Source organism: Salmo salar, chromosome ssa15 (genome assembly GCF_905237065.1).
Source record: "Salmo salar chromosome ssa15, Ssal_v3.1, whole genome shotgun sequence".
NCBI lineage: Eukaryota > Metazoa > Chordata > Actinopteri > Salmoniformes > Salmonidae > Salmo > Salmo salar.
Window position 1 is genome coordinate 77161133 of NC_059456.1, and position 17055 is coordinate 77178187.

Below are 17055 nucleotides of genomic sequence, written 5' to 3' on the forward strand. Positions count from 1 at the left end.
CTCCTCCCTTTCTCTCCATCCCAATCTCTTTCTCTTGCATAATGGGCATTTTTTAAATGCTAAACGCAGTGAGTACATTCAACTCCCCAGTACACGAGAACCTGTATTCTCCCTTTGCTGTCTCTCTCTCCCTTTCTCTCTCCATCCCTTTCTCTCTCTCTCTCTCTCTCTATCTCGCGCTTTCTCTCTTCCTCCTCTGTAGTCCATCCCATTAATATTCTCTATGTTGAGATGAGACTGTACTGCTGACGGTTGGAGAGAGGCAGAAAAGTAATATGAAAGCAAAGTGGCCTCCCATAGGGCCCAAATACAAATATTAGCACATGAATGTCTGGCTGGCTGGGTGGGTGTGCGTTTCTGAATCCTCCTGCTCGCCAGAGATTACTTTTATTTTAATATTCTTACATGCGATGAGCTTCAACTTCAGAAACATTTACCTCTAGAGTAAAGAGACTTAATATGCAGTACCAGTCAAAAGTTTGGACACACCTACTCATTCCAGGATTTTTCTTTATTTGTACTATTTTCTACATTGCAGAATAATAGTGAAGACATCAAAACTATGCAATAACACATATGGAATCATGTGGTAACCAAAAAAGTGTTAAACAAATCAAAATATATTTGATATTTCATATTCTTCAAAGTGGTCACCATTTGCCTTAATGACAGCTTTGCACACCCTTGACATTCTCTAAACCAGCTTCATGAGGTAGTCACCTGGAATGCAGGTGTGCATTGTGGAATTTCTTTCGTTCTTAATACGCTTGAGCTAATCAGTTGTGTTGTGACAAGGTAGGGGTGGTATACAGAAGATAGCCCTATCTGGTAAAAGACTGAGTCCATATTATGGCAAGAACAGCTCAAATAAGCAAAGAGTAATGCCAGTCTATCGTTACTTTAAGACATGAAGGTCAGTCAATCCAGAAAATGTGAAGAACTTTGAAAGTTTCTTCAGATGCAGTCGCAAAAAACATCAAATGCTATGACAAAACTGGCTCTCATAAGGACCGCCACAGGAAAGGAAGACCCAGAGTTACCTCTGCTGCAGAGGATACGTTTATTAGAGTTACCAGCCTCAGAAATTGCAGCCCAAATAAATGCTTCACAGAGTTCAAGTAACAGACACATCTCAACATCAACTGTTAAGAGGAGACTGGATGAATCAGGCCTTCATGGTTGAATTGCTGCAAAGAAACCACTACTAAAGGACACCAATAAGCAGAAGAGACTTGCTTGGGCCAAGAGACACGAGCAATGGACATTAGACTGTTGGAACTCTGTCCTTTGGTCTGATGAGTCCAAATTTGAGATTTCTGCGATGCAGAATAGGTGATCGGATGATCTCCGCATGTCTGGTTCCCACAGTGAAGCATAGAGGAGGAGGTGTGATGGTGTGGCTTTTTTTTGCTGGTGAAACAATCATTGATTTATTTAGAATTCAAGGCACACTTAACCAGCATGGCTACCACAGTATTCTGCAGCGATACGCCATCCCATCTGGTTTGCGCTCAGTGGGACTATAATTTGTTTTTCAACAGGACAATGACCCAGCACACTTCCAGGCTGTGTAAGGGCTATTTGACCAAGAAGGAGAGTGATGGAGTGCTGCATCAGATGACCTGGCCACCACAATCACCCGACCCCAATTGAGATGGTTTGGGATGAGTTGGAACGCAGAGTGAAGGAGAAAAAAAGTACTCAGCATACATAGGAACTTCTTTAAGACTGTTGGAAAAGCATTCCAGGTGAAGCTGGTTGAGAGAATGCCAAGAGTGTGCAAACCTGTCATCAAGGCAAAGGGTGGCTATTTTGAAGAATCTAAAATCAAAAATATATTTAGATTTGTTTAACACTTTTTCTGGTTAGTACATGATTCCATATGTGTTGTTTAATAGTGTTGATGTCTTCACTAATATTCTACAATGTAGAAAATAGTACAAATAAAGAAAAACCTAGGAATGAGTAGGTGTGTCCACTGTTGACTGGTACTGTATCTATCGACGGGTTGATGTAAGAGTGCTCTCGTCTGCTCTCTTTTGTGTGTTTGAGACTATTTACCTAATTAACAAAAACTCTCTCGCCGAAAGTTTTTCAATTCAGTTTGTGAAGCATCTGATGATGATCACGCAGCGTTGAGGCTGGGACAGCAGACAGGTGTAGAGGCTCTGAGCCAGAGATGGCGTCGCGCTCTCTTTACACTGGAATGGCAGGAGGAGGATTGAGGAGGACGAGGTTCAGTAAAACTGTACACATGCTATATATCACCATATCAAAGGAACACAGCTGCTGCCTACTGTCCTTGAAGTTACCTACTGCAGTTGATGGTTGATGCTATTTCCAGGAATCTGCTCAGATTCACAAGCAAAAAAAGAAGAATTACTCATCCACCCACTGCCTTTCTCAGAACTTCGAGGGGCACGGAAGGCCAAGCAGTGGTATTTGGCAACTGCTGCTACAGAACTATGCCTTAGAACGAAGAGCAGCAAGGCCTCTTTTTTTTTATGCATATATATATATATATACACTGCTCAAAAAAATAAAGGGAACACTTAAACAACACATCCTAGATCTGAATGAAAGAAATAATCTTCTTAAATACTTTTTTCTTTACATAGTTGAATGTGCTGACAACAAAATCACACACAAATAATCAATGGAAATCCAATTTATTAACCCATGGAGGTCTGGATTTGGAGTCACACTCAAAATTAAAGTGGAAAACCACACAACAGGCTGATCCAACTTTGATGTAATGTCCTTAAAACAAGTCAAAATGAGGCTCAGTAGTGTGTGTGGCCTCCACGTGCCTGTATGACCTCCCTACAACGCCTGGGCATGCTCCTGATAAGGTGGCGGATGGTCTCCTGAAGGAACTCCTCCCAGACCTGGACTAAAGCATCCGCCAACTCCTGGACAGTCTGTGGTGCAACGTGGCATTGGTGGATGGAGCGAGACATGATGTCCCAGATGTGCTCAATTGGATTCAGGTCTGGGGAACGGGCGGGCCAGTCCATAGCATCAATGCCCTCCTCTTGCAGGAACTGCTGACACACTCCAGCCACATGAGGTCTAGCATTGTCTTGCATTAGGAACCCAGGGCCAACCGCACCAGCATATGGTCTCACAAGGGGTCTGAGGATCTCATCTCGGTACCTAATGGCAGTCAGGCTACCTCTGGCGAGCACATGGAGGGCTGTGCGGCCCCCCAAAGAAATTCCACCCCACACCATGACTGACCCACCGCCAAACCGGTCATGCTGGAGGATGTTGCAGGCAGCAGAACGTTCTCCACGGCGTCTCCAGACTCTGTCACGTCTGTCACGTGCTCAGTGTGAACCTGCTTTCATCTGTGAAGAGCACAGGGCGCCAACGGCGAATTTGCCAATCTTGGTGTTCTCTGGCAAATGCCAAACGTCCTGCACGGTGTTGGGCTGTAAGCACAACCCCCACCTGTGGACGTCGGGCCCTCATACCACCCTCATGGAGTCTGTTTCTGACCGTTTGAGCAGACACATGCACATTTGTGGCCTGCTGGAGGTCATTTTGCAGGGCTCTGGCAGTGCTCCTCCTGCTCCTCCTTGCACAAAGGCGGAGGTAGCGGTCCTGCTGCTGGGTTGTTGCCCTCCTACGGCCTCCTCCACGTCTCCTGATGTACTGGCCTGTCTCCTGGTAGCGCCTCCATGCTCTGGACACTACGCTGACAGACACAGTAAACCTTCTTGCCACAGCTCGCATTGATGTGCCATCCTGGATGAGCTGCACTACCTGAGCCACTTGTGTGGATTGTAGACTCCGTCTCATGCTACCACTAGAGTGAAAGCACCGCCAGCATTCAAAAGTGACCAAAACATCAGCCAGGAAGCATAGGAACTGAGAAGTGGTCTGTGGTCTCCACCTGCAGAACCACTCCTTTATTGGGGGTGTCTTGCTTATTGCCTATAATTTCCACCTGTTGTCTATTCCATTTGCACAACAGCATGTGAAATGTATTGTCAAACAGTGTTGCTTCCTAAGTGGACAGTTTGATTTCACAGAAGTGTGATTGACTTGGAGTTACATTGTGTTGTTTAAGTGTTCCCTTTATTTTTTTGAGCAGTATATATATTCCTACTCCAAACAAAAGAGGGAAATAACCATTTCTCCTGGATGAAAAGACTCATTAAGTTGAGAAACAGTTTTAGTTATGTTTGTTTGTTATGTTTGTTTCTCAGGAATGACGTGGCGAAAGACTGCCAGAATAATATATCTTTCTCACCTCGTGTGCCAAAGGTGATGTTGTTCAAGCAATCGTTCTCACAATTACACACGTTTCATTAATGAGCAAATTAATTGTGTGCGCTGGCAGGTGGCCAGCAATTCAAGATGGCCATGGGTCACCTATTCACTCCCCCAGAAGAAGTGTTTTATCTATTGCTGAAAGAAACAGTGAGGGAGGAGGGGATAGTACAAAATGCGAGACATCTCAGACAAAACGTTGATGAGATATTAAGATAAGATATTATGGCAGCGCTATGCACATTTGCAGACTTGTTATTAGAGAGCTGACTTGTGTTTTTCTTTCTTGTGGATAAATAATTTTGTGGTATTCAGAGATTTCCTGAATCCATAATAAGGGTGACATTGTGGCCTTTGTAAGCTGATTTGGCGCAGAGCGATAGCTACAGACACATTTGTCAGCTAGCAGAGACGACATGGTGGAGTAATGCTGCCTGTCTGTAACTGCTGTAGCTGTGCAGGCTTATTGCTCAATATCTGCCATTACAAATCATTACCACAGGGATCAAGCTTAGTGCTTAATCCTTGACAGGCCCTCGCGCTATATCCTCGTTTGTGTGTTCACACTGAGGCGAGGCAAGGAGCCCTGGGCGAGGCAAACTAGCTCCCACACATTATAGAGGGCACCTCGAAAACGCCCAAAGATGCAGATGAACTGGTAATGAATTCTTTAGAGTTAAATGTGCAGTGTTGGACAGGGGTCAGAGAGACTTTGACCTATGAGCTCAAGCAACTCTGCTTAAGTTGTTTTTATTTGCATTCTGGGTCTGAAAACTGCCTTATCTCTTGTCCAGAAACACAATGGAGGGATTGAAACCGAACAATTAGCTAACAAAGAAACATTAACACGGCGGAAAGATGTTTATCGCTAACAAACTAGTCCCCATTGACAATAGAAATGCCTTATCTTCTCTTCTAATTAGATGCTAATATATACTGATGGATAATACTGTTCAGAGGTTGTTAAAGGACAATTAGTTAGAGTTTGGCTTTACCGCCCTTCACTACACCATCAATTACGTCAACACAACCCAGGACCGGACAGCTCATCAACTGATAAAGATGCCATGCAGAGATTTATACACTATGACCAAGGAGCATGTAATCTCGCTACACGAGATGTAATTACCAGCCATGCAATTACACTGTGACAGACACACTGACACTAATGAAGGAGATTAACTGTCATTACTATCGCCTGTCTATCTGGATTCAGCATGCCTGTCACACTCAGGGGCCGAGAGAACAACTCAAACCCTTTTATATACCCTTCTTGCTATCTTTCTGCTATTCACCAACCTAGTTTATGCTTTCCTAGTTTCCTCCTCCTCTTCCTCCTCCTCCTCCTCCTCCTAAGCTCTAAGGCACTGCATCTCAGTGCTAGAAACGTCATTATAGACCCTGGTTCGATCCCGGGCTGTATCACAACCGGCTGTGATCGGGAGTCCCATAGGGTGGCGCACAATTGGCATAGCGTTGTCCGGGTTAGGGGAGGGTTTGGCCGGGGTAGGCCGTCATTGTAAAATAAGAATTTGTTCTTAACTGCCTTTCCTAGTTAACTAAAGGTTAACTAAAGGTTAACTAAAACCTCTTCAAATGCTCTGCCCACTTTACTCCTCCTCTTCCTGCTCCTGCTCCTCCTCCTTCACGGCGACCAATAAAACCAGAAGCAATGATAGAAAAGAGAAAATGTGCTGAGCTATCCAACCAGGACCAAGACTACTACTAGTCCACAGTCATACCAGGCTAACAGTGTATCAAACCCTGTAATACAGTATATTCCTCAGGAGGTTGCCTGATTCTGTGCTCATTAGCATGAGTGATAGTGCTTTGCTGGTGTGAGCATGTTTTGGCAGGATCTGCACCACAGTGGTGTTGTATACTGCGTAAGCAGTGTGGTAAGAGGATGGGTGAGGGGCAGAGAGAAGGAATAATAGAAAATCCTGGTGATATAGGGTCAGAAATACACACTGGATGACTAGGTAGTCCTATCTATGTCCTCTGTCATGGGATTTAATACACACCGTGGTGAAGTCCATTAGACTAGTGTGATAAAGCATCAATATCCTGTTCAAGATTAGGGCTCTCCTATGTCTTTATCAGCACATCTCTGACATGCGTATGTTAGTAGTCATCTCTAGCATGTTGCAATACACAGGAGTGAGACATCACCGCAGGACCGGTGTCTCTGTCCCATCCGTAGCAGTAACACATAACCACCTCAGGGGGGAGAGAAACTCCATGCCTGGGAAATGACTTGTGCCATTCCAGGGAAGATTATTTTTGGAAAGAAGAAATGCCACTTTATCAATCAAACAAATGGGCTCCAGAGCTCGGGCTGCCCATTGGCCCACCATGGGTTCATTAAATCCCCACTCGTCAGCGAGGGGCCCCAGAGCCTGAGTCACACCGGAGCCCCCATCCATCATTTAAACACTCAATTACCCCTGCATTAATCACAGCCACAGCCCAGCCTCAGCTACACAATCACAATAATTTGTAATTTACATGTTAATCTGTTGGCATGGACGTCCAGACCCATTGTCTTCCTATTGACTGGACCAGCCAGGACTCCTGGAATCTGCAGACTCACCCCATCGCCCTCTCTCTTGTTCTCCCTCTCTCTCTCGTTCTCTCTCTGTCTCTCTCTCTCTCCTTCTCGCCAACTCTCTCTCTCACCACTCCCCTTATCATTGTGTGAGTTTTCTGAGTACTCGAGGGGACCTCTCTCTCTCTCTCACACACACTCATAAACACGCACACACTCACTTTACTTACTGCTACACTTTCTGGGTGGCAGTTGTTAATGTACTGCGATAAGGAGAGCAAATGGACAAAGTTAATTAAAAAGATAGGGCAGTCAATTTGACACATTTCCTTTTGTTTTCTCTCCCTTTGGATCGTTGTGACAAAAACAAGGACAGGCTCTTTTTTAAACTGTCTCAGATGGGAATTTGCCAGCTCAGTGATTCCATCCCTCATGTTGTGATAGATTGTACTGTTGCTTGTAGAAGTTTGCTTCTTCGCCTCCTGTTTTTGTATTGGATGCCTTTTCACTGGCCTTGTTAATTGCCTGTTTTGTCTTTATCTGTACGTGTGATTGGTGTTAAATTACTTGTTATTGGATCGCTCTGTCACTACCTGTCCCAGAGGAACTGATTTTCACTGTTCATTTAGTTACAGTAGACACTGTCCTCTCTTCCTCAATCTACCAAACGGCCCCTTCTTCAGTGCATCATAGTATTCCCATCTATATTATATATATATATATATGTGTATATATATATATATATATATATATATATATATATATATATATATATATATATTTAAAATGTACTATTATTATTATTATGGGGCTGAAACTTTTACAATGAGAATGAAGAGAGAGAGACAAGAAAAGTAGCCCCACTATTAAATACTTTCTTTAAATGGTGAATACTTATGTTTGATTACTCTAGATATCCTGTTCATCCCTGTAATGTCAGTGAATCCATCAAAGTGAATTAAATGATTACATTTTGAATTCAATTAAATAAATTAAAATGAATTATGACCTATCTAACGGAATCCTTTTGTAATGTCAGCCGCAACACAAAAGCACAAAGAATGATGGCTATAAAGTTGTAGTGGTGTTCGATCCCATCGGAGAATTAAATAAATGTTTGATTTGATCTCAAACCCATACATCGTACATGCCCTGTGTGCTCAGTAATAACACACAATACAGGAGAAAACGTGGCTTCTTAGAAAGAAAGAGAGGGAGAGAAAAGACAGAGAGAGAGAGGGTGAAATGTAAACGAAGAGATCCTTGTATGAGTCCATGGTTCTGAATTCATGCTGAAGCCCGTCGTCTCTGTAGTGCCCAGATGGGGTCGGCGCTCTGTCTCTGGTGTGTTAGTGCTGAGTCTCTCTCTCTCTCTCTCTCTCTCTCTCTCTCTCTCTCTCTCTCTCTCTCTCTCTCTCTCTCTCTCTCTCTCTCTCTCTCTCTCTCTCTCTCTCTCTCTCTCTCTGTAGCTGTTAACCCTTTGGGGAAACAGTATCCCTAGTAGTATCCCCAGCCCAGAGCCCCCTGGAGAGAGGACAGCACAGGGAGAGGCGTGGGCGCTAAATTGAAAACAGTAGACCCCGAGGTTAGAGCACATCAATCCTGAGATATGGGGTGCCTGGGAAGACTGGAGGAGGAATTAAAGGGGAGAGAGTGCAGCTGTGCAGGAGAGGGAGGGGGAAGAGGGGAGGCAGCGCAGAGAGAGTGAGAAAGAGAGTGCACAGGGAGAGAGTTAGGGAGAAAGCGAGTGCAGCGAGAGAGAGAGAGAGAGAGCGCACACAGTGAGAGAGGGAGAGCTCAGCAGAGCAAGAGAGAGAACGCAAGAGCAGAAAGGAGCTCCGATAGTGAGACGGGCCGGGGAGAGAGAGCAGCAGAGAGAGAGAGAGAGGGAGAGAAATAAAGCCAGGGTCACGGAGAGAGAGAGACAAGGTTCAGTAGCGCTGCCATCAGGGATTACACTGCCATGCAACCTTAGTTGTGAGTGGAGGATTTTTGTTTGTCGTCGGATCCCAGGCGGTGCCGTGCAGTCCGAGCCCTGGGCATCACTGCAATGAGGTAGGGCTGCGATGGGAGAGGGAGCCGGAGTGGGACTGGCTGGGCTCGCGGTAGTGAGAGCACTGTCTGTAGGGATGGAGTGATGATCCTCTGTAGTCTACCGTACATTCAGGCTATTTATAGGTTTCCATCAGAGATTGAAGTTTTAATCTGCTTTTTCCCGCTTTGTCGCTTCTACTCACTGTCCTGTGTAGTCAGAGGAACTTGGATCTAGGATCTGTTCCTATCCACCACAGAGCAGTGATGATTTTAAGGCTTGAAGTAAAGGCTCCCTGTTGCATCCCTGTTTGTAGTTCCGGCTCCCAGTCTTGCTCCATCTGAAGTTAGGTGGGTATAAAGCACGTCTGGCCACTGTGATTCTCGGTGGAGACTAGTGGCGTTAAGATATACAGCGCTGTGTGGTTGTGACTGTCTGTAGGGAGTTGGGTCTCCCATGAGACTTGTGGAGGTCTATATATGTGGAGTAGAAATCTAGAGCCATGAATTGAAGGCTTGTAATAGAAGCGCACTGTCACAAGTTGTCAGACTCTCCTCAGAGGTTGTGTATTTTCTGGTATACACTGTAAGATGAAATTCTGGGGTTCTGTGTCATGGAGTGGGCTGTACAGGCTCTCTGTGCCCCAGGGCTGCCTCGGCTCTGTGTTTGGGACAAAAGCTGCCCTGGCGTGAAATCTACAGGAGGACTGCTGGAGCCCACGGTGTAGCTGGCTGAGGGGGAGAGAGTGAGGCTGTGTTTGGGGGGGGAGAGGCAGAAGCCCCTCCAGTGGTGAAGAACATTGTAGCAGTCAGTCCGTCCTTTCCGCCCCAGCGAAGAGATGTGCTACTGGGAGAGGATGTCTGACTCCCCTTACCCCTCTCCTCTCTCTCTCTCTCTCTCTCTCTCTCTCTGTCGCTCTCTCTGTCTCTCTGTCTCTCTGTCTCTGTCTCTGTTTCTGTCTCTGTCTCTCTGTCTCTCTGTCTCTCTGTCTCTGTCTCTGTCTCTCTGTGTCTCTGTGTCTCTGTGTCTCTGTCTCTGTCTCTGTCTCTGTCTGTCTCTGTCTCTGTCTCTGGTTCCACCAACATCATGACTCTATCTCAGAGACCTGTGTGATGCCGTGTGCATCACAAATACAATATGAAGCACTCAAATCTCTCGTTTGTCTGATGTTATTCTGTTACTCTATACTGTACTTACACACAGTCATTTTGGGAATGTTATTATGCTGCTTAGCGTGCGGTGTTTCATAATGAAATATGTGTTAATAGGTACAGTATGCAGTATATTGAAAGTCGGAGATCGGAACGGAAGCACAGGTGTCATAGTAGATACCAGATCTTTGTGATAGTGATTAAATGTCCGAGAGCCCCTTTTCAGTTTCAAATCCACTCTGGATGTTTGGGAACTGAGGGTAATATACTGGAGATGATTTTGTCTGTTGACATTGTGTGCTCAGTGAATACATTTATTCTCCACTTTCTACATGGTGGTTTTGGTTTTTCTGTCCATTCATATGTAGCCCGCTCATTCACACCATGGTCTTGCTCTCCATGTTCAACAAATGAATAATGAAAGCTGGTGATTTTACACAGATAAAGGCAAAAAAAGCTCTTACTTGTGTCAGTATCAGAACAGAAATAATAGTTATTAGAAATCACAATTTTCCTATTATTTCAGAATAACATGACATATGTCTGGTGATATAACAGCGGACAGGATTAGTGCAGACGGATTTATATTTATCCCGTACACATACAATATGACATGGCAAGAATAAAAATGGGAAATCTCATATATGGGGTGCGCGTGTGTGTGTGTGTGTGTGTGTGTGTGTGTGTGTGTGTGTGTGTGTGTGTGTGTGTGTGTGTGTGTGTGTGTGTGTGTGTGTGTGTGTGTGTGCTCGTGTGAGACACGAGGTGGGGGGTGCGTGTAATCTCAGTATACTCTGTGTGAATAGTGTGGTTGTGAGGGTTTTTCCACTGCCGCAAGCTGTGCGTCTTTTGTGAAAGTGTGTGTGTGTGTGTGTGTGTGTGTGTGTGTGTGTGTGTGTGTGTGTGTGTGTGTGTGTGTGTGTGTGTGCATGTGTGTGTGCCATATCTGGCTGCTGTTTTTGTCCTTTACTCCTCACTGTGTCTTTTGTAATGGTTCTCTACAGGGTGCGCCCAGCGCTCTATGCAGATTCCCCAGAAATCAAAGAGCAGGAAGGGGGCTACTTAAGACTGTTGTACAAAAACAACAGTTAAGTAAATGACATCCTTTGCAATTGAAAGTAGGGATTTAAATGAATTGACGGAAGTGAGAGAACAGCTATAGTCCATTGTGGTGTTCAAAATAATTCAAAACCTAATTATCCTTTAGAACCAGACCAAGCACAATTATTTTGACGCTTGCACCCTCATATTGTGAATTCATTAAATCATTTGGGCAATACATCCTAGATTAAATCCAATTTATTTTTGATATATTCCATTTAATTGCTCAAAGTTACTGCTTCATAATTCTTACGTCTTGTTATCGTCTGTTTTGATGTGGAGGTATTTCTCTGAGTTCAATCTTCATGAAAATCCATTAGGAAAGGTAGTGTTCAGCTGAGAATGTGACTGTGGATGTGGAGGTAGAGATGTGTGTGTGAGAGCCTGCTCCGTGAGGAGGCTGGTAATTAAAACACTGTAACAGTGTGACTAATCTGTTCCCTCTCCAGTCACTTCTGTGAGGTAGAATGGTTCAGAGTTACGACCTGTTTAGAATACTGTACAGATTACGTTTAAATGGTTCGGCGCTGTACGCTTTAAACTCATGGTCTCAATTAGGTAGGAGGCAAATGTTTGTTTATTTGGATGTCAAATGTCAAAATGTATAGTAGCTGTTTGGAGTATAATTATTATCATAGAAGAGCTCGTATTGAGAGCCTTGTCTGTTCAGTGCTGAGACGGATGCTGTGGGAGAATGGGGAGTAGAGAGAGAAAAAGATGTCTCTGCATTTCATTATGATTCTGTAGACTGTTCTGTTCTCCATGTGAGGTGTGAGTGGACACTGCTGCTGGTGTAGCGCCTCCTTCCCTATGCGGGGGTGTGTTCTGTGATGAATCTAATGGCTGCAACATTCACACACACAGAGACACACACACACACACACACACACACACACACACACACACACACACACACACACACACACACACACACACACACACACACACACACACACACACACACACACACACACACACACACACACACACACACACACACACAGAGACACACACACACACACACAGAGACACACACATACACACACACACACACACACACAGAGAGACACACACAGAGACACACACACACAGAGACACACATGGAGACACACACACACACACAGAGCCCAAGGGCCACGCCCCCAGAGGGCACTCATTACTGCTCTGGTGAAAACCAGGGTTGCCGTGGTGACACGCTGAGGGGCAGATGGCGGCAGTCTCCAGGCAGGTCTCCCTAGCGGCCCTCCAATACTTTACACTGAACTAGTACACCAGCCCGGCTCTCATTGGTGCAGCGATGCTCCTTTAGGGCTGTGGTCCTTTGCGGTTGTCGAGAGCTTCCTCTCTACTGTCTGATGAACATAGTGCGACTCAGGTGCGACTCAGAAACTGAAGTAAAAAGGTTCTCTCTTTCAATGTGTTATCCAATGGACTAGCCTTATTTGGCTTTTCATGTGATCATCTATATGTAGAAAATGTTTCCTGTGTTCCATTAGTCTGACCTTTGCTCTTGTGTCTCGAGGAGTGTTTTCACTCCCAATGTGTCTTCCATTGAACTAGCGTAATTTGCCTTTAGGTGTGATAACCTGCATCTCTAGTGAACTGTTCCTGTGTTCCTGTAGTCTAACCTTTGTCCTCCTGTTGTGTCTCCAGGAGCTGTCCTAGCAGCGGCTGTAGCAGAGTGATCCAGTAGCAGTAGCAGGGTTAGAGGTCAGAGGTCACCATGGCGGGGTGGGGGACCCGTTACCTCCTCCTGCTTCTGGGGGTCGTGTCTCTGGCCCAGGCCTCCATCTTTCTGTCCAGCCAGCGCCTCAAGGCCCGCTTCCAGAGGGACCGCCGCAACATCAGGCCCAACATCATCCTCATTCTCACTGATGACCAGGACATGGAGCTCGGTGAGTCTGGCTTGACGTACGGCTCTCCAACCCTGTTCCCGGAGAGCTATCATCCTGTAGGTTTTATCTCCAACCCTGTTCCCGGAGCGCTATCATCCTGTAGGTTTTATCTCCAACCCTGTTCCCGGAGCGCTATCATCCTGTAGGTTTTATCTCCAACCCTGTTCCCGGAGAGCTATCATCCTGTAGGTTTTATCTCTAACCCTGTTCCCGGAGAGCTACCATCCTGTAGGTTTTATCTCCAACCCTGTTCCCGGAGCGCTATCATCCTGTAGGTTTTATCTCCAACCCTGTTCCCGGAGAGCTACCATCCTGTAGGTTTTATCTCCAACCCTGTTCCCGGAGAGCTACCATCCTGTAGGTTTTATCTCCAACCCTGTTCCCGGAGAGCTACCATCCTGTAGGTTTTATCTCCAACCCTGTTCCCGGAGAGCTACCATCCTGTAGGTTTTATCTCCAACCCTGTTCCCGGACAGCTACCATCCTGTAGGTTTTATCTCCAACCCTGTTCCCGGAGAGCTACCATCCTGTAGGTTTTATCTCCAACCCTGTTCCCGGAGAGCTATCATCCTGTAGGTTTTATCTCCAACCCTGTTCCCGGAGAGCAATCATCCTGTAGGTTTTATCTCCAACCCTGTTCCCGGAGAGCTACCATCCTGTAGGTTTTATCTCCAACCCTGTTCCCGGAGAGCTACCATCCTGTAGGTTTTATCTCCAACCCTGTTCCCGGAGCGCTATCATCCTGTAGGTTTTATCTCCAACCCTGTTCCCGGAGAGCTATCATCCTGTAGGTTTTATCTCCAACCCTGTTCCCGGAGAGCTATCATCCTGTAGGTTTTTGCTCCAACACTAATCTAGCACACCTGATTCTAATAATTAGCTGGTTGATAAGATGAATCAGGTTAGTTACAACGGTAGTCGGAGCGAAAACCTACATGAGGGTAGCTCTCCAGAAACAGGGTTGGAGATAAAACCTACATGAGGGTAACTCTCCTGAAACAGGGTTGGAGATAAAACCTACATGAGGGTAGCTCTCCAGAAACAGGGTTGGAGATAAAACCTACATGAGGGTAACTCTCCAGAAACAGGGTTGGAGATAAAACCTACATGAGGGTAACTCTCCAGAAACAGGGTTGGAGATAAAACCTACATGAGGGTAACTCTCCTGAAACAGGGTTGGAGATAAAACCTACATGAGGGTAGCTCTCCAGAAACAGGGTTGGAGGAAAAACCTACATGAGGGTAACTCTCCAGAAACAGGGTTGGGGATAAAACCTACATGAGGGTAACTCTCCAGAAACAGGGTTGGAGATAAAACCTACATGAGGGTAGCTCTCCAGAAACAGGGTTGGAGATAAAACCTACATGAGGGTAGCTCTCCAGAAACAGGGTTGGAGATAAAACCTACATGAGGGTAGCTTTCCAGAAACAGGGTTGGAGGAAAAACCTACATGAGGGTAACTCTCCAGAAACAGGGTTGGAGGAAAAACCTACATGAGGGTAACTCTCCAGAAACAGGGTTGGAGAGGCCTGCTTTACATCCATCCTATCCTTCTCTCTCTATACAGTAGAGGTTGTCTGGTATTTCAACATTGTGATCATAAGGCATCTACTATCTGACCACATGGACACCAATCAACCATGAAGACTAAAATACATCATAAACAAATCCAACCTTCCTCCAGGCCTACTCCGCTCATTGTAATGGCTGTCTCGTTGTAATGGCTGTCTCGTTGTAATGGCTGTCTCGTTGCAATGGCTGTCTCGTTGCAATGGCTGTCTCGTTGCAATGGCTGTCTCGTTGTAATGGCTGTCTCGTTGTAATGGCTGTCTCGTTGTAATGGCTGTCTCGTTGTAACAACTGTCTCATTGTAATGACTGTTGTTTATAGCTACCCATTTTAATTGACCGCAGGAAGAGAGGCCACACTGCTGGACGGTTGTGAGTAACAAACAAAATCAGACGATTAGCAGACAGTCTGTGAGATAGAACCTCCTTGCCCATCCTAACACACAAGTCTTTGTGTTACCGGGATATAGTAAGACATAGTCAGACACACAGATTTCAATGAAAGGGGAAAGAGAGTGCTGCTGAGCTTGACTCCAGCTCTCTCTCTCTGTCTTTCTCTGTCACGCTCAACTTTCTAGATTCTCTCAGACAGACAGAGAAATTGTCAGTCTCTTACGCAGCTGTTATTATCAAAGGAAATCTAGACACTGTGGGACGACCTCTCATTGAGAAGGAACCCTTTGGCACATCAGCAACCATTATACCAACAATGCATCACTTCCCGTACGCCGAGGGCTCGGCACGCACACCCAACACTCCTCTCTCTGTCTCTATGTCTGCGGTGTTCAGTGGTGGGCTGGCATCGGGACAGAAAGATGGTGGTAGGAGAGAGAGGGGTATAGAACATTTTTCCGCCACAGTCATTTTCACTGCTCTAGGAGAGACTGAGTTACAACGACAAAGCTTCACACCAGCTCACTTCATAACTTAGAGGATTTCATCCCCTGAGCCTCACTAGATTAACTGACCGCAACCAGAAAAATTTAAGGAATTTCATTGTTACGGAATGAAAAAGAGACTAATTCCAAATGGAAACCAGTGGGGTTTTAGCTCAAATCCTTGGTAAAATGTTTCTAAAGAAATTAGAAAAAAGCCTCTACTCCATACAGGGCAGGCACTTTTGTATACTTCTGGCCCCTCTTTGGACGCTGTGTTAACTAACCTCCAGATGAGCTTCAATGCCATACAACTCTCCTTCCGTGGCCTCCAACTGCTCTTAAACGCAAGTAAAACTAAATGCATGCTATTCAATTGGTCACTGCCCGTACCTGCTCGCCCGTCCAGCATCACTACTCTGGACGGCTCTGACTTAAAATACGTGGACAACTACAAATACCTAGGTGTCTGGTTAGACTGTAAACTCTCCTTCCAGACTCACATTAGGCATCTCCAATCCAAAATTAAATCTAGAATCGGCTTCCTATATCGCAACAAAGCATCCTTCACTCATGCTGCCAAACATACCCTCGTAAAACTGACCATCCTACCGATCCTCGACTTCGGTGATGTCATCTATAAAATAGCCTCAAACACTCTACTCAACAAATTGGATGCAGTCTATCACAGTGCCATCCATTTTGTCACCAAAGCCCCATACACTACCCACCCCCTGTACGCTCTCGTTGGTTGGCCCTCGCTTCATACTCGTCGCCAAACCCACTGGCTACAGGTTATCTACAAGTCTCTGCTAGGTAAAGCCCCGCCTTATCTCAGCTCACTGGTCACCATAGCAGCACCCACTCATTGCACGCGCTCCAGCAGGTATATATCACTGGTCACCCCCAAAGCCAATTCCTCCTTTGATCGTCTTTCCTTCCAGTTCTCTGCTGCCAATGACTGGAACGAACTGCAAAAATCTCTGAAGCTGGAGACTCATATCTCCCTCACTAGCTTTAAGCACCAGCTGTCAGAGCAGCTCACAGATCACTGCACCTGTACATAGCCCATCTGTAAACAGCCCATCTATCTACCTACATCATCCCCATACTGTATTATTTATTTATCTTGTTCCTTTGCACCCCAGTATCCCTACTTGCGCATTCATCTTCTGCACATCTACCATTCCAGTGTTTAATTGCTATGTTGTAATTACTTCGCCACTATGGCCTATTTATTGCCTTAACTCCCTTATCTTACTTCATTTGCACTCACTGTATATAGACTTTTTGTTTTCTTTTTGTTCTACTGTATTATTGACTGTATGTTTAGTTTATTCCATGTGTAACTCTGTGTTGTTGTATGTCTCGAATTGCTATGCTTTATCTTGGCCAAGTCGCAGTTGCAAATGAGAACTTGTTCTCAACTAGCCTACCCGGTTAAATAAAGGTGAAATAAAAAGTAAAATAAACATACAGTGCCTTCGGAAAGTATTCAGACCCCTTGACTTTTTCCACATTTTGTTACGTTACAGCCTTATTCTAAAATGTATTAAAAAAAACATTTCCTCATCAATCTACACACAATACCCCATAATGACAAAGC

The 17055-nt window shown here is 45.3% G+C and overlaps 1 protein-coding gene across 8 annotated transcripts in view; it reads left to right on the plus strand.

Annotated features, from left to right (window-relative positions):
• The window catches only part of LOC106572085 (extracellular sulfatase Sulf-2-like), a 182218-nt gene that overhangs the window by 123668 nt on the left and 41495 nt on the right, over positions 1-17055 (plus strand). For 7 of the 8 annotated variants that reach the window (XM_014145901.2, XM_014145907.2, XM_014145905.2 and 4 more), the window contains exon 3: positions 12764-13005. In XM_014145901.2, the coding sequence (XP_014001376.1) occupies positions 12834-13005 (172 nt within the window). In that variant the 5' untranslated portion in view covers positions 12764-12833. Of the gene's footprint in view, positions 1-8588; positions 8882-12763; positions 13006-17055 lie in introns of those variants that run through there. The other variant, XM_014145902.2, reaches the window with a different exon arrangement.